The sequence below is a fragment of the Athene cunicularia genome (genome assembly GCF_003259725.1).
Source record: "Athene cunicularia isolate RWA chromosome 4 unlocalized genomic scaffold, athCun1 chr4_part2, whole genome shotgun sequence".
In the NCBI taxonomy this organism is placed as follows: domain Eukaryota; kingdom Metazoa; phylum Chordata; class Aves; order Strigiformes; family Strigidae; genus Athene; species Athene cunicularia.
The window spans coordinates 28,606,255-28,624,617 of record NW_020799099.1 but is presented as its reverse complement, the minus strand read 5'-3'; the positions used below and the strand labels follow the sequence as shown (position 1 = coordinate 28,624,617).

Sequence of the window (18,363 nt, the reverse complement as noted above, 5' to 3'; positions counted from 1 at the left end):
TTTTTTTTTTTTTTTTTCCTTTTTTTTTTTTTTTTTTTTTCCTGTTGGTTGTTGTGGGGATTTTATTTTTTTTTTAAAAAAAAGAACCAAACCCATTATTTTCAAAGAAAGATGTGTCTAATTATACCATTTCTTCCCTAAGTCATGTTAGTGATAACCAGTAGATATTTGTTTTTGAAGCATGTTAAGAACTGTATCTAGAGAATCAGAATCAATTTAAAACCAAATAGAAATGAAACTACTTTTTAAATATGCAAATAAGGACATTTTCTGCTGAAGGTTAAGTGCTGAACAAAACACTTAAAAGCAGAACTTCAGTTGTAAGAAAACAAAGTTATGAATTTCATTATAATTGGTGAAAAAGAGAAGAGTCAAATGTTTTTTAATGTCTTTCTGCATCAAACCACAGATGAGAAATAAAGATACAAGGCTGTACATAAAGAGAGGCAGTAACATCTTTGAAACAACTACTAGGTCAGCAGGCTTTTTGTAGTTATATAGAGAAATTTCTGACTAAAACACTTACTACTTTATAGTGAAGCTTGAACAAAAATACTGATCTACTCTATGTAGCCTTTTCTGTAACTGAAATTAAAACAACGATCCAAATTCTGTTTAGGGATGACTGCTCAAAATACATTTTTGTATAATCCTGCAACTTTGCAAGATATACACACTGCATCTCTAAAATTAAGTGAGAGTGAGTTTATGTAGGCCTAGCTTTTCTCTTGCACTGATTTACGCAACTCTAACTTCAAAGATTAGTATGAGAAAAATTCAGATCCAAGTGTGTGTGATGCCAAATTATTGCTGAAAGAATATGGAGTTCTCAATACAAAACTTCCACACTGGGTTTTACCACTGTATGATTCACAGCACTTTAGATGATGGATGAGGTGAAGGTAATAATATTGCAAGACCTGTGATAAGACATGTCATTATAAAATGTTAACGGCCATGTTTACAATATTTGAGCCCATCATGCATAGCTAAGAGAGATACTGGTATCTGTCTTTACAGTACAATGCTGCCTTTTTGTACATCATCTTTCTGGAACACTGAATTAGTTAAGCACGTAGAAATTTGAAGTATAGTAGATGACCTGTTAACATTAAAATAAATGGGGCTGCACACAGGTATCAGCAAGGTTTCTGATTTCACTAAAATCCTTCTGATATCACCTTCCCAACCATAACTGATCAGTTTTCAAAATTTGTTTAAACATCAAAATGCAATTTTAAGCCTACACTAAATACAGTAGAGAAACATTTAACCTGGAAGTGATATGAAGTTTTACTCAAGTTTCAATTTATAAATCTTGTTTTCCTCCTTCTATAGCCAAACCAGCATATTCCCTTGTGTTTCTGTGGGAAGGATGCAGAAAGCAGAGAACAAGTACAGAACTGATGCTCAACCTGGGAAACACTATTTATGTCCCTTACTTAGGCCAGCTAAAATCAAGTTTCATCACGTACACTTACTGACCTTGGTCCATGGTAGCTCAGATTTCTCTGAATTGCTTTAGCTTATACTGTAATCATGTCTCGAAGATGAATAGCCCTGTAGAATATATATATATATATATATATATATATATATATTTTTATTTTTTTTTTTCTTTCCTCCTGGCTTAAAAAAAACCCTCACAGAACCACGACGAAAACCACATAAATCCCTTTGTATTGACCTGATGGTGTGGAGGGTCTCAGGACTTGCCGGGTCTTGCTTTGGCCTGAGATGGTTTTACTGATTCCAAAAATTGCCTAGTGGTCAAGTGACTATTGCCTACCCTCTTTACCTTGAGCTCTCTTAAAATCATATATGGATCATTTATGCTTCACAAATAATAGCCTTTTATTTCAACTGAGGTTGTAGGAAGATTTGTCCATTTCCATACTTAATGTAACCAAAAAAAGCAGGTTCTGATAGTGAAACTTATAAAACTAACCCAAGCAAATGCCAAGACTGAGGAGGAAGAACCTCTCACCATACCTTCATATTCCTCCTGATGATGACCTCAGCATGCTCTTGACTCCTTATGGCCTTTTCCCTCTGCTCTTCGTGAGGAAAAACTGAAAACTTAGTACCCAGAGAAAAACTGCAAGGGTAAGCATAAGATAGATATTTCAAGAGGATACTGGTAATTTTTTTTGTGTAGTTTTGTCTGTGTGGTTGAGGCTTTCTCGAATTAAATAAATTGGGCTAATAGACTGCTTAAAAGATTAATTAGAATAACAATAATTTTTTGGTACCATATATATGCACACATGCACATGAAATTAATTGTCTTTCCTATAGCAAGAAGCTTAATGTAACTACTGTAATTAGAATGAAAAGCCAACTATACCAAAGGTAAAACAAAGGAAGGTGGTGGGAATATGCGATGGAGGGGAAGAAATAGAAACGGAGCAACAGACCTGTCATTTTTAGCTGTTGTAGTTAATGTTGTTAGTGCTGTTGTAGTTAGGCTTAACCCAGTTTTTAGACCCCCACCTTCATAAATCTGTAAATACTCTGCACCTCTGGGAAGGCTTTGGGAAAAGGAAGCTTGTGACTTAATATAAGTCATGTTTCATCTCTTTTTCAGTAATATTTTTTAAATAAGAGAACCCTCTGACACATTTTTCCCAAGAAACAAAAGCAGAACTTTACATAGATTTATGACTAAGCTTACATCCCTAAGTATTTCCCTGGTATATTTGGAATGCTTTTTAATCTATCTTTTACATTTAAAAAAATAAAAAAATAAAAAGTCTATAGCATTTCATAGCTTTCATAGTATCACTCTAGATACTGCAAGTCAAAATTATCTAAGCCCTGTGGGAAGAAGACTAACATCAATGGTTGGGTTAATTCCAGTAGAGGGAAAAATAAAATACTACATTAAATTCCTGTCTGAACTTTAATTTTTTAGCAGCTTCTTCCTTTGAAGCACCCTACTTTTCTATTTTTCGCTCTTAGTTTTTCTTTTAATAAGATAGGAAGGACAGGGAAGACCAGATTATCTTCTTAATGTTTTATATCAATTTTTACTTACAATATTGAAGGTGGTTTTTTTTTCCCCCAATGTATGGGATAAATAGAAAAACTGATCTGAAAGTTTGAGCTGGATACAAGAAAACAAAGATACATGGAATAAGTAATCTCTTCACATGTTGGGAAGATATAATTTGTTATAATCTGTTTGGAAAATTGGGAACATTTGTTAATTTTTTTTCACTACTTTTTTAATGTTAGAATGGAGATAAGCATCAGAAACATCAGGAAATTTTGAGAAGTGATCTCACTGGTTGAAACTGATGTGGATTTCACTTGTTTGAAGGCAGGGTCAATCCTGTAAAAAATTCTTACATTTGCCAGTTATGTACTACACTCTCCTCACAGTGTTTGTGATGCTAACATGCAGTTCAAATAAGCCATACATTTAGTGTTTTCTCAACTGTGAAAATGATGTTTTGATCATCATTGTCAATCTACTATAACCTTCAAATATCCTGAAGGTAAAAAAATGATACAATAGAATAGACTGGTTTGGTTTGGAAGGGACCTTAAAGACCATCTAGTTCCAATCCCCCCGCCATGGGCAGGGACACCTTCCACTAGCCCAGGTTGCTCAAAGCCCTGTCCAACCTGGCCTTGAACACTGCCAGGGAGGGGGCAGCCACAGCTTCTCTGGGAAACCTGTGCCAGTGTCTCACCACCCTCACAGGAAAGAATTTCTTCCTTGCATCTAATTTAAATATACCCTCTTTCTGTTTAAAACATCCCTCATCCTATACCTACATTCCCTCATAAAGAGTCCCTCCCCATCTTTCCTCTGGGCCCCCTTTAAGTACTGGAAGGCCGCTATAAGGTCTCTCCAGAGCCTTCTCTTCTCCAGGCTGAACAACCCCAACTCTCTTGGCCTATTCTCATAGGGAAGGTACTCCAGCCCCCTGATCATCTTTGTGGCTTGCTCTGGACCTCCTTGAGCAGATCCATATCTTCCTCCTTATGTTGGAGGCCCCAGAGCTGGACACAGCCCCGCAGATAGGGTCTCAGGAGGGCAGAATAGAGGGGGAGAATCACTCCCTTGACCTCCGTGTCACACTTTTCTTGACGCAGCCCAGGATACGGTTGACTTTCTGGGCTGTGAGTGCAAATTGCTGGCTCATAGTCATTCTTCCATCCACTAACACCCCCAAGTCCTCCTCTGCAGGGCTGCTCTCAATCCACTCCTTGCCCAGCCTGTATTTGTGTTTGGGATTGCCTTGACCCATGTGCAGGACCTTACACTTGGCCTTGATGAACTTCATCAGGTTTGCACAAGACCACCTTTCAAGCCTGCCCTAGTCTCTCAGATGGCATTCCTTCCCTCCAGTGTGACCTATTCTGTCAAGAGATCTGTGATACGTTAACTTTGCATTAACAAGTAGAACTCTCCTCCCACCACTACCCAAAATGCTGATTTTAGCGATTTTCTTCATTTCCTAGTTACTTTTTTGATTAATCTTTCTCACTCCATGTAACACTTGTTCTAACTAGCCCTGAAAAAAAAGAAAAAAATGAGATAGTATTACATATTTTCCTATTTTAATGCAAATTTGAGTCTGCTTGCAATGGTATTTTACCTAAGTGGCATATCTTTAAGCAAAGTATGAATAATTTATCTGAACTATTATTTAGGCACTGAAAAGCTATTTATATATGCCTCCATATAAGACCAGACACCAGACTTACGCAAATATGTGTATTTAAGTGAAAATCTCACTTCTGTTTTATGATTTAGAGTTTTGAAAGATCAGAATTGTTAAGAGCTTTTTAACTGATAATATTTGAGGAAAGAACAGCATTATTCCTTGCTTACAAACTGGAACTAAGGCTTTGAAAACCTATTTTAAATTCTATTTTATATACCAGCTATAACAATCACTTAAAAGTATTTGCCAGTGACAGATATAACTTTAAAATTTCATATTTGTGTGCATGTCTCTAGATAGTATGGTGTTTATGTATGTGGGAGGTGTTTTTATATGTATATTGCAATAAATAGACAACACTGCCTTGAAATTTCTTAATGATTCTTGTAGCTGTTTAGATCTATTTACACAGAACTGAAAAATTGATGCCCTTAACACTCTGGGATCTAACTTTGACAGTAATGATGGATTTAGATTTAGATAATTGTATATGTCATTGGAAAGTAGATGCTACAAAATAAGACATAAAGCTGCCCATATGCTGATTGAATGCTGTACAAATTAGCTAAAGAAACTCCCCAAAACCAAAAGCTAAACCCAGAGATTCAAAATGTCATGGGTTTGTTTTTTTTGTTGTGGTTTTGTTGTTGTTGTTTATTTATTTATTATTTATGCATTCTGAATATGTAAAGCTTCAGGGCCAAGATTTACAGCCCTAAAATCACATGGTTTTGAAAAACAGTAGAAAATTCTAACCTTTTTATTGAAAAAATAGCTGCAGAAGGGAAAAAATTTTGATGTTAATACCCATTTATTCAGGATTTTTTATTGAAAAATACTAGTTTTGAGTGTAAAGCTCTCCTGTTCACCTCTTCAACCTCTGGGCCATAGATTAGAAGTTATGTCTATGTACAGATGAAATTGCTTCTCTTCAAGTGCAGTTCCAGAGCTTCAGTGAGGAGAGCAGAGAATAAGGGTCAAAACTGTTGAGCTCTAGATTTGGAAAATAAGAGTTTGATATTAGAAAATAAGGTATTGTGAAATGATATCTAAACTGGAGTTTCTTTCAGATAAACCTAAGCAATTTTGGTGGCTTCAAATGTTTCTTTGTCTGTTAGGGCTACAAGTAAAATTACAACTTTCATACTTACTCTATAGAGACTGTGTCTTGAAAAATAGCTGATTGGATGAAGACATTCAAGTTGTCTCTTTTATTATGTTTGAAATTGAATTCATATCAGAACAAACTGTAATGACTTCTTCATTTTGTGTAAGGGGGTATATATGTGAGCGTGTAAGTGCATATCTGTATTAGTTTATATATGTGTATATATCTTGAATTAATTTCTCATTTTTGATTCATGGAGTATAATTTTTAATTTTGCAGTGAATCGTTTTGACTAATTATATTATTCTGAATATTTTCAAATTACATGTAGAAAACTAACATTAGGCTTGCTATTTATTGTTATCTATTCTAATTCCAACACTCTGATTTTGGGTTTTTTATCAGTTTTGGAATTCTTAGAATTGTTGGTATGCAGTATGGTCCATGAAAACTAGTTGCAAATTCTGGGAGATCTGAAGTTATTTTAATTTGGAAGGAAAAATGGCTTTGTGAAAACCATTTTTGCTATATACATAAAACTCAGCTCAAAATCATAAAATATCTCAGAATCCAATTGTATCTCAGCAGCTGATGACTTTTGTGGAGATAGACACTGCATGAATATTAATGATTCAATATCTCTTTGACATAAGAATTCTTCCTGCTATGTAGATGGAGATGCTAAGGCAAGGAAAGGTCAAAACGCCTTTATTAACCGTGAAATTGGTGAAAAGTGAGAACAGAAATCAAATGGTTTGCCTTTATTGCATTTTTAAATTTATATGTTCTTTCTTTCTTTCCTTTCTTATGTATACTAGTATTTTTCTAAAAATTATGTAATACAAAAATATGATAACTGAATTTGGATTTAAGAAGTGACTCCTAAGGTATTATCTTAGCTGATTCTTTCCTATTTTTCTACATGTGATAAAAATAATGTATGTATTCACTTGCCAAGTTTTCATAAATAGTTTTGATATATATCTTTCTCTTGCAAATTAAATAAGACAAATTGTCAAATACAGCTTTTTTTCCTGTATTATGGGCAAATATAATCTATTCAATACTGTCTGGGAGGACAATAGCACTCGGAATCTAAGTTTCAGCTGTTTCCTAGGTAACAGATACAGGTGCAAAACTGTTGTACCATATGGAATGAAACAGCCAAGTGTTTTCACTTTTCTGGTTTTGAGTTTGAATTAAGTAAACCCTAGGACTATCACTGCTTCAGAAATTACATGATATGGGACCAGAGAATTGCACTTTCATTCCAGTGTTTTGTCACTTTTAGTTTTCTGCACAAACCTTCCTAGGTTTGCAAAGATGATGTCAGAAAACTGTAAAATAATTCATAACAGAGGTTTTTGGATTGGTGGTTGGTTTATTTTTTGACCAAATCTGCTGTGTAGTAGAATTGATCCTTTCCAAGAATGAAACAAACAAAAAACCCAAGAAAACACAGTATTTGCTGTTATTGCTTTTTAGTAGTTTTTCAGAAATTAGATTTGTGTAGGAAGCCTAGTTCACAAATGGAAAAAATGTCTAGAAAACTGAGTTAAGTTAGTAAATTATGCACGTGTAGGTTACTCTCTCATGTATGTAGATAATGATATAGAAGTTAGTAAAACTTCTAGGAAGTAATATAATTGTAGTATATTCCTAGTAGTTTCTGTTTCACAGTTATGTTGAACATAAATTACTTTTCCTCACTGTAAAGTTTGTCATACTTAATCCCCATTTACCATTTGTGTGTCATTAAGACAGCTATTTCACAAGTAATGCTTACTAAATTAGAACATAAATAAAACAACTCTTAAGTTTTTCTCTGTGCTGCTACTCCAGCCTGGGGGAGGTCTCCTGTAAACAGAGTCTCATTCTTGTAATTTAAACATCTGCTTCACATTTCCTTGATTATTACAGTAAAAAAGCAGTCATGACAATGAGATAAGAGGGTGATTTGTTAATGAAACTGTTCATTCTGTTGACTATCAGTGTCTCCTTTTTTTCCCCATGATCCCCTTATCCGTCAGTTGCATCCATTGATCATGTTTGTCCTTATGTCTAAGTCTATGGAGTTGTTGTAAAGAATACTCTGAATTAAGTATAAAATGAAAATGTTTTAATGTAGTACAGTTGTAATAAATCAGGTTTACACAGCTATAATTAGCTTAATCATAAACTCTAAGTTCATCTGATACCAGCCTAAAATCTATTGTTAGAATGCATAGTAAGGTTTAAAAGGTGGGTGTTAGATCAAAATATAGTAATTCTATTACAACAGGTTACTTTGCAGAACATGAGAGCTGAAGTGGTAATAGGAAAAGAATGGATGTAGACATTGGGGTAGAGTTGCTATACAGTTTTCAGTCTGGTTTTGAAGAGTGTAAATTACCTGTACTTATATAAGTATATATACTATAAATAGCAGACAATACTTTTCCCTCTATTCTCTTGGTTTTTTTTCTTCAACTAAAGAAAAAAAAAACAAAAAACCAAAAACAAAACACTTGTCACCAATTTCATAAACAACTACTGCTTGCAAGTGATAGCTACTTAAATGCTTACTTATGTTTGTAATAGCTAAGTATATTGCCTAGTTTTTATTGCAAACCTTAAAGTTTGATATTCCCAATCCATATAATAAGGCAGGGGAACAGGAAAGGTAACTAAGAGTTCATCATGTGCAACATGTACCCTGTGTCCATCCAGACCCCCAAATGTCTGTGCCCCTCCCAAGATTAATCAAAGGGATATGTTTGTTTTACACTCTGTGGGAAGGAAAAATAGTTGAGGTTATTTTTGCATTATTAATTATGATCTGTCATGAACAATATCAAAACCCCACCATTTTTTAGGGCAATGGAAACCTAAGCATTTATTTGTAATGTCTTTGGGGTTTTTTGTAAGGTCATTTTAAGATACTTTAGTGTATTACCAATGTGTTTAAATGCCTGAGTACTGTTCTCTCCACCCTTATAAGCAAACCATGTGCTCATGTGCAGTGACCTTGACATCTTTTCCAGAGAAAGGGACAGGGCAATACTACTTCCATGTTACACAGCACTGTGGCAAGCGTGGTTGCAGGGAGCATGAAGGCACTGTTGATAAACGTGTCTTTTAAATGGGTCAGACTAACCTATTTTGGTAAGTGAGAAACAAAATAACATCTGTTTTAAACCATAAATGATGGCCAACAGAGATTTCTTCTGAAAGATGTTAGCAGGATTCTTATTATGAGAACTAGCTTTCAAACAAGTTAGAGAAGGGCAAAAAGAATCACACTGAGCTCTAGCAAACATAAAAAACCACATGCTAGAAGCCAATGGACTATCATGGCTGCGACTGTAATTCAGTCGGGTTGACCCGTAGAGTGAGCAGGTACACACAAAGAGCAAATTACAGCTATTATCTTACATACATTGTACAAACAACCCCATAGAGAGGATAGGCTTTAATGCCATTGTTGAATATAAAATAATAACCGACTGAAGATGGGTTGTAGAGAAACAAAATTGTTCTGTGAACTGTATTCATCTTATTTGCAGCTGGTTTCCAGCAGACTGCCATTGTGATTAATGTTTCTGTATCTATAAAAAAAAGCTACATTTTAGATATTAAATAACATCATTTTTCCTTAATTCTATTTCATTAATAATTAAGAGGCATTAATATTTTCTGTTAGTAATTAATACAATGTATTGATAAGCTTAAGATACTTTTTGGGTTAAAAATATTTCCAAAGAACGTCACGGGAACAGGAAAAATAAAACCAAAACGTTATCTTAGTATAGAACACCTATAACAGACTTTTAGCAACCTCTTCTCGGGAAACTATTTTCTCTTGTTGATGAGGTAATATAAGCCACATATATAGTAATGGACTGTATTTTAAGATATTTTGTTGACACTGATGTTGTAGCTTTACTAGTCATTTACATGACTGAATATTTAACAGCCTTCTAAATTTATGAATTAAGTTTTTTCTAGAAGTAGTGGTTCAACCTGCAGCAATAACAATGTCTCAGGTAACTTTCTATTAAGCAGAATTTATGTTGTATATTAAAATAAGATTACAAATGTTTTTCCCTTTGTAAAAATGTAAAAATAATTTATAAACATGTAATATATTAAGTGCTCTTATATGACTGTTATGCTGGTTTCAGAAGTTTGTGCTATGCAATGGGAACTCTACAAAAAAGAAATGCTGTAGAAAATGTGTTGTTTGTATTCTGTCTTCTGTCTCCAAATAGGTATTTTGAGAGAATACATTAGTTCATCATTCCTTAACTTTATATATAAAGGGAATATCTGAAGTGTATGAAACTGTCTTTATTTGGACTGTGATCGAACTTCCCTGAAAACTTTTTTCCATAAACTCTGTTTTGAGTTAAAAGCTTGCAGAGCAACTAATTACTACAATGCTGTTCATGATCGCATAAATTTCTTTTTTTTTCCTCTAAATTTACACAGCTTTGTATAATCTCTCATGTGGAAATGTGTGTGCAACACATGCAAAATTTTTCCGTATTCAATAAATAAAGAATATTTAATATTCTGATTAACATTAACATAATTATTGCCTTTGTAAAGGTGAGGACATATACTCAATTCTTGGTCGATCATTAAAGTGAGAGACATTGTCCCATGCCTTAAGGAAAAAAAAAAAAAAATGGTCAGTGTGACTTTTTTGTTCATTTTCTATTTCTTTTTATAACTCAGACATGTAGCAACCCATCAAAGATAGTGTGATAAACCCAGGATTTAATAGATACTGTTAAGAAATAAACTGTTTTACTTACGTGGTATGTCTCTAAGGTAGAAATATTTATCTTCAGTTTTAGAGTTGCAGAATGAGAACTGTTTGATCAAAAATAATTTACAGGGGGTAAAATCTCATGTGGTAACTAGGTCTGAACTGTACAGTATGGCAGAAATAGGAATTGTATTCTTCTACCCCTGCCAGGATTATAGGTAAAATGGTATTAAGAATTCAGCTGCATTGGGAGTAAAACCAAACTGTATCTTTCTGAGGATACCACAGCCAGAAAAGTTTTCCAGGGGACTTGTTTTCCTGGCCCAGTCTTTTGGAGTTTACCCAGATGAATTAGAGTATGTTACGTAAACTGCTTTCTTCCCTCCCTACCACCTGGAGCCTGCATGGACTCAGATAAAGGTTTGCTCACTGCAGCTCCAGAATGGTTAAGGAAAAAACGTATTTCCCTAATGAGTATTTCTGAGTTAGACCCCTGAAAAGCGGTCACATAGAACTCAAATCTTACAAATTATATGTCATCAATCTCCATTTGTAAGTACAAATATGCAAATGATAAGTGTAGATTAGGCTGTCAGTTAAACATAGCTTGGTTTTGCTTATTTCTGTTACTTCAGTTGGAATTTTCAGATAGCTAACATAACAGGCAGTGGCTTTTAGAAGAAAAAAATTCCTGGAGTGTTTTTTATTCCTAAAAACATTTTGTCTACTTCCACAGTTTAACTGCTATCAGAGTCCTTCTCTTCTAGATCTGAGTCTTGCTAGGATAGTGAGAAGCATTTAGGAACTTTTGTTCTCTACCTTATGAAATGGTGATGGAGGTGTACAGAGTGGTACAGTCACCGTAATAATGCATGAACCCTTAAATACACCAAAATAATAAAACTCCAGTCTCATACATGTAAAATAGACACTTAAGTGGGATCCACTTACAATACAAACCACTCCTTTACCAGTTTCTGTGAGGTAAATAATTGTTCCTCATTAATACTCACATCTTCATCAGAGCATATAAAAAGAAGAATGGAACATAGATTTCTTTGCTAATCAGTGTATTTCTCTAGCCTTGAATTTATTTCTTGAAGTTAACTTAAGTAGTAGCTAACTATAAATTTGCTTGCAACAAATACATGGTGTTTTGTTGGTCCAAATTTAAATATCTCATCGTATCAAAACCCTTTTGAAATAGTAAAGTTATCTTAATAAAAATAAACCCTTCTGAACTGGTTCTTTGTTCAATTTAAACTACATAGCAAGTAATATTAGAGAATACCGGACATAGACTATATTGTGCTTCGGTTCAGAATAAGTAGTGACAGTAATCACTGTATGTAGTATATTTGCTGTAGCAATTTCCACTTTATGGAAGACTTGATAATGAAAAGAATAAAATAGATCTTGCCAAAGATATCCTTTCTCTTCCTCTGGCAATCCCACCTTCTCTTGCTCAAATGAGTTTGGTATGTCCAGTAATGGCAAGGTAGAGCTAGCTTATGAGCACTCAAGTGTAATTTCTACTTTCAGAAGTCAAATATTGTTATGAAATATATTCTTTATAATGTATCATTTCCTATCATATTTACAGGTTTTGCTACATATATTATATTTCAGTATTCACTTCATTAAAGTTTATATGAAATGCGATACCAAAGGTAATATTTAAAAAAAAAAATTCAGATACAACTTTCCAGAATGATCTGAATGAAGAAAGTACAGGCTTGAAAACTTTCCTTAGTTTCAATGGACAGAATTTTTTTTTCTGCAAAAAGTATCTAGAAGTGTAGTAATTTTTTGACCTTAATCTGAAGACCAGACAAGGAAATGGTATAGAACAAACTACTACAGAAAAAATTCCTTACCTCATAAAATAACTCTGTTGGTATTGTTGTAAGAAGTTAATACTCTCTATTTTTCCAATTTAAAACTAAACAAAACAAAAACAACCTTTTAAACTCTTAATAAGAAATCAAAATCAAAATAATCTTGTGTTGTGTATTTTCTTTTCAGGGGATAAATGCAAACCTACTGAATACACTGAAGTAAAAAACATGTTACTGGATCTACAAAATCAGAGATATATTGCACAATCAAAAGATAAAACTGTTGATGAGAAAATGACTTTAAAGAAACTTCTTGTAGATCAGATGTTTAATTATTTTGATTCAGACAACAATGGACTTGTGGACACTAATGAATTATCTCAGGTAAGCTTTAGATTTTGTTTCCATTAGCACAGCAACTATTCAGTTGTCTTTGTCAGGACTTACATGATGCTTTCACTTTAGAAAATATATGTGAGTCTCTGAGGTAGAAAACTTCATTCAAGACTTATGAAAAATCTGTATTATTCTGAAATTCTGCGGTAATTATTCAGAAATTTGAATACAGTGCTTTGGGATATACCTTAGGAGTTTAGAACATTAGAGTTTTCTTTGACCATAGTTGTTTTATTATCTGCAGTATGCTACTGTAAAGTCCAACTGTATAGATGTATTCCAAGTTGAAAACAAAATATTTTAAAATCCTTCCTGTAATATTAAACAAGTATTACTGCTTTCTACAAGCTAGGGCTAGAGAACTACAGTAGTAGTCTTGGAAAGAAAAAGTCTTGATAGTCTCTAAACAGCAGCTTTAGCTAAGTACAGATCTAAATCAATAATTGTTGCTCTGGTAGGCATGACTATCTTTAATCTACCTAGAATGGTTAATTCTATTAAATTATGGCAAATGTACTTTGATTTACTAGATAATGTAGAAGTCCATGTTTGAGAAACTTAATCATGACAGAGTTGTATTAATGAGTCTAATACTAGGGAGCCATTAAAGAATTCAAGTAAAGTAAGATTTGTTAGATGCCGCAGGTGATCATTATCTTATGTTTTAAGTTGCATTGAAGTGTTAAGAATTACTTACAAGTGAATAAATAATACCTAAGGTGTCAGGCTGGAGTTATAATTTCCATACTTCTGAAATTTTAATGGCAATTTCTGGGACCAGAGGCTGCAAAAAAAAAAAAAAAAAAAAAAAAAAAAAAAAGTTGTTGTTTTTCTGTACTTCATAAGATTGGGTTTTTCTGCTGTTTTTTATACACTTTCAGAACTTCAGCTTTCAGGGGAATTTACTGCCTGTTTATGTTTTACAAATAATACTTTTTATATGAATACATAACTTATGTAGAAATTACAGATAGACATGTGCAAATTATATTTAATGCTTACTCATGTATACCACTAACACTTGAAACAATGTGACAGTGATTAGTGTATTGGTTAGCAGTCTAAAGAAACTGAAATTTAAATCTTTATTTTATCACTTGAACATAGCTTGACTTTGTTGCCATAGCCCTCACATAACTACGAGAAAATAGTTGGAACACTTTCACCACTGTGGATCCATTATCTAATTATCACTGAATCAAGCTCTTTTCAGTAGAGGAGCAGGACTGAAGTACTAGTGCTGAAGGTCATTATCAAAAATATTTTGCAGAATTTCTAGGTTTGTATAAAGAAGCAATTCTTCTCTATTCAGTTGCTACACATAATCTTTTCCTCTTTCCTTTGTTTCTTTGTGTCAAACGTAGTTTTTTTTAAAAAAAAAAATAAATTCTTCCATTATTTTTTTTTTTTTTTTTTTTTTCTTTTTTCTGAAATGAATTTATAAGGGCAACTGAAGTAATGCTTTTTCACAAGTATGGAAACAGGTCAAATAGTCTTAAAACTCAAATACGGTGCTTTGTGTTTTTGCTAAAATTCATTGCAGAAATATAAAATTATTAAATCTAAAGAATAGTGTAAAATACAATCATTGTTAGTGCTGTGTGGTTTATTATTATATGTTTTGGTAAGAGACACAATGAACTGATCTGTTGCCCTCAGAAATCGTTCTTTAGTCAATTTGAACAAAGGAAAAAAGAGAATCTATACCTGTTTCTTGTGAAGCCTTCCTAATAACAGAAGCTTCAGCTGAGAACCTTTGTCTCTTTCATATGACAAAAGGAAACTCTGAATCACCTTTGTGAAGCACAGAATAGTGTGCAGCTTTGCAGTTAAGAACTTGGCTCCCGTATAATATCAATATTTGTAAATCTGACTTCATCTGATGGAGGAAGATTTTATCCTGCATATTTACTGAAAACAAACCATGTATGTGACTCAGTTCTCTCTGAAGACTTAGATGATAAATTAAAATAACTCAGAGTAACATCTTCAAATGAAATGCACTGTTTTTCAGAGCATTATCTTTGATTGTTGAAAACTTGACACTTTTTTCATCCTCCTGTGGTTTACCCCAATGAATGTTTTTTTGTTCTTGTTAAATGTAAAAGCTTGATAAATCAAGATTGTTTTACAAGGTGGGATTAGACTCTTGCTCTCTTCTGCCCTTAGTGTATATGATAGCTATCAGTATTTCTAAAAATTGGAATTCCTGTAATAGAAAAAAAGAAACAAAAATACCTTGTTTTGAATACATTATTTAGAAAGTATTGAATCATAATGTAAGAGAGGTCCCTGTTACTGAGAGAATGCTGGACCCATTAACTTCCTTGAGAATGTGATTATTGAGGGGGAAGGGGTGTGGTGGTGATGGAAGAACATTAGAAAGGTCTTTAAACTTTCCCAGGGTTGAACGGGAGTGTATTAGGATTCCATGGCAAGATTTTGGTAGCAGGGGGACTACAGAGATGGCTTCTGCGAGAAGCTTCTAGAAGCTTCCTCCATGTCCCACTGAGCCAGCCAGCTCCAAGTCAGACCTGCCACTGGCCAAGGCCGAGCCCATCAGCAATGGTGGTACCATTTACTTTATTACCTTTGCATTTCATTTACATTATACCTTTGGAATAACATATCTAAGAAGAGGAAAAAAAACCCAAAAACTTCTGCACAGCAACAGCCAGGAGAGAGGTGTGAGAATATGTGAAAAACAACTCTGCAGGTACCAAGGTCACTGAAGAAGGAGGGGGATGTGGTAATCCAGGCACCAGCACAGAGATTCCCCTGCAGCTGTGGTAAAGACCATGGTGAGGCAGCTGTGCCCCTGCAGCCCATGGAGGACCACAGTGGAGCAGAGGTCCACCTGCAGCCCAGGGAGGACCCCATGCCAGAGCAGGTGGCTGCACCCAAAGGAGGCTGTGACCCCGTGGGAAGCCCACACTGGAGCAGGCTCAGGGCAGGACCTGTAACCCTGTGGAGAGAGGAGCCCACGCTGGAGCGGGTTTTCTGGCAGGATTTGTGACTTGCAGGAGACCCATGCTGGAGCAGCCTGATCCTGAAGGACTGCACCCCATGGAAGAGAACCATGCCAGAGCAGTTAATGAAGAACTGTAGCCCATGGGAGGGACCCATGTTGGGTGAATTTCAGCCCAAGAAGGAGGGAACAGCTGGGGGTAAAGTGTTTTTAAGATTGGGTTTTAGTTCTCATTATCCTACTCTGATTTGATAAGTAATAAATTAAATTAATTTTTCCCGAAGTTGAGTCTGTTTTGCCCATGATGGTAACTGGTGAATGATCTCTCCCTGTTGTGAGCCTGTCGTCATATGTTTCTCTTCCCTGTCCAGCTGAGGAGGGGAGTGATAGAGCAGCTTTGGGTGGCACCTGGCATCAACCTACCTCAGGGAGACATTACTGTACTCTTGAAAACGTTCTCAGAATTAGGAGAATTTTTCTCAGTTGTGCTCACAATACAAGCAAAATTTTGAAATCTGCAGACCTGTCATAAATAATAATTCCTGTCTGCATTTTAAATTTAATCATATTAAGGGAATATGAAAAATAACATATTTGTTGTAGAAAACAAGGACTCCTGAAGTTAATTTATTTTCATGTGAATATTCAACTTCAGTTTTTAGTGCATCTTACATTTTACTTCTCCTCAGTCTTGGTGTGCAATGAGTGCAATCAGGCTCTTGGATTGCATTTTGTTATCTTATAGGTGTCCACATAGTCATCCTACCTAATGTAAAATTGAAATGAATCAGTTTGAGATTTGAAATGGTGACAGCAACACTCTACTTTTTATTGATGTATTTTGGCTCAGAAATCATAAGGTCCTTGCATTTGCATCTTGATGTAATAGAAATGAATATTCCTCTCCAGAAAAAGCAAAAACAGTGGGTTTTATATAAAAAGGTACTTCAAATAGTGAGACCATTCTAAACTAAATATTTCAAGTATTATAACAATAAAAATTGACAGGCTATTTGAACAATTCTGGCATCTAGGTATATTTTTTTTCATGGCTTTGTAATCTAATACATAATTGCAGTTTAAAATAATTATAACTCTATTACACAGTATAAATGTCAGACAAGGTAGTCTGCAATGAAGACAGAAAAGTGGTGGGATTGTGTAGCTCAATGCAGGCTAAGTGAATATATTTTTTGCCCATATAAAGTCTTCTGACTTGACTGCTTTCCCTGCTGACCCTAACTCATTCCTAGTTTCCAAATCCTATGTTGGCAAGTCAGATGTGACTTGATTTTGAAAGAACTTACTGATAAAGGTAACCTTTTAGACCACTCTGGTTTGAGAATTACATACTAATCAGAAAGAGTATCTACTCTTCAAAAAGGCTGGTCTATGAAATAGTCAGAAATTTCATCATCTTCATCATCTCTAGTCTAACATAAATGTGAAATATCTGCAATATTTCTAGTAAAGTGGGGTAGTTCCTTCAATGGTTTGTTTTGTTTTGAATGATACAATGGTTTGGGTTGGAAGGGACCTTAAAGATCATTTAGTTCCAACCCCACTGCCATGGGCAGGGACACCTTCCACTAGCCCAGGTTGCTCAAAGCCCCGTCCAACCTGGCCTTGAACACTGCCAGGGAGGGGGCAGCCACAGCTTCTCTGGGCAACCTGTGCCAGTGTCTAACCACCCTCACAGTAAAAAAAATCTGCCTTATATCTACTCCTAAATCTACTCTCTTTCAGTTTAAAACTGTTACCCCTCATCCTACCCCTACACCCTATGATAAAGTGTCCCTCCCCATCTTTTGTCTGGGCCCCCTTTAAGTACTGGAAGGCTGCTATAAGGTCTTCCTGGAGCCTTCTCTTCTCTCAGCCTGTCCTCATAGAGGAGGTGCTCCAGCTCCCTGGTCATCTTTGTGGCCTGCTCTGTACCTGCTCCAACAGGTCTGTGTCTTTCTCCTCATGTTGAGGGCCCCAGAGCTGGACACAGCACTGCAGGTGGGGTCTCACAAGGGCAGAGTAGAATGGGAGAATCACCTTGTTTGACCTACTGGCCACACTTCTCTTGATACAGCCCAGGGTGTGGTTGCCTTTCTGTGCTGTGAGCACACATTGCTGGTTCATAGTCAGTTTTCTATCCACTAATACCCTTAACTGCTCCACTAATTCCATCCACTGATACCCTCAAGGTCTCTCAATCCACTCATCACCCAGCCTGTACTTGCACTTGTGATTGCCACAACCCATGTACCCGACTTTGCACTTGCCCTTGTTGAACTTCATGAGGTTTGCACACACCCACCTTCTCAAGCCTGTCCAGGTCCATCTGGATGACATCCTTTTCCCTCCAGCATGTTGACCGCACCACATGGCTTGGTGCTGTTGGTGAACTTGCTGAGGGTGCGCTCAATCCCACTGCATGTATCACCAACAAAGATGTTAAACAGCGCTGGCCACAACTCTGACCCCTGAGGAACACCACTCATCACTGCTCTACACTTGGACATTGAGCTATTGATTGAGTGGAGAACAGTGAGTGGTGTTCCTCAGGGATCAACTTTGGGGCCAATGCTGTTTGTTTTGTTTTTTTTTTTAAAGCACTTTGAAATAATTTAAAG

General features: G+C 35.3%; 1 protein-coding gene across 2 annotated transcripts in view; it reads left to right on the top strand.

The window, feature by feature from the left end:
- Positions 1 to 18,363, top strand: part of FSTL5 (follistatin like 5) — a 300,031-nt gene that overhangs the window by 140,128 nt on the left and 141,540 nt on the right. For both annotated transcript variants that reach the window (XM_026847761.1, XM_026847760.1), the window contains exon 4: positions 12,566 to 12,762. In XM_026847761.1, coding sequence (XP_026703562.1) covers positions 12,566 to 12,762 — 197 coding nt within the window. The remainder of the gene's footprint in view (positions 1 to 12,565; positions 12,763 to 18,363) is intronic.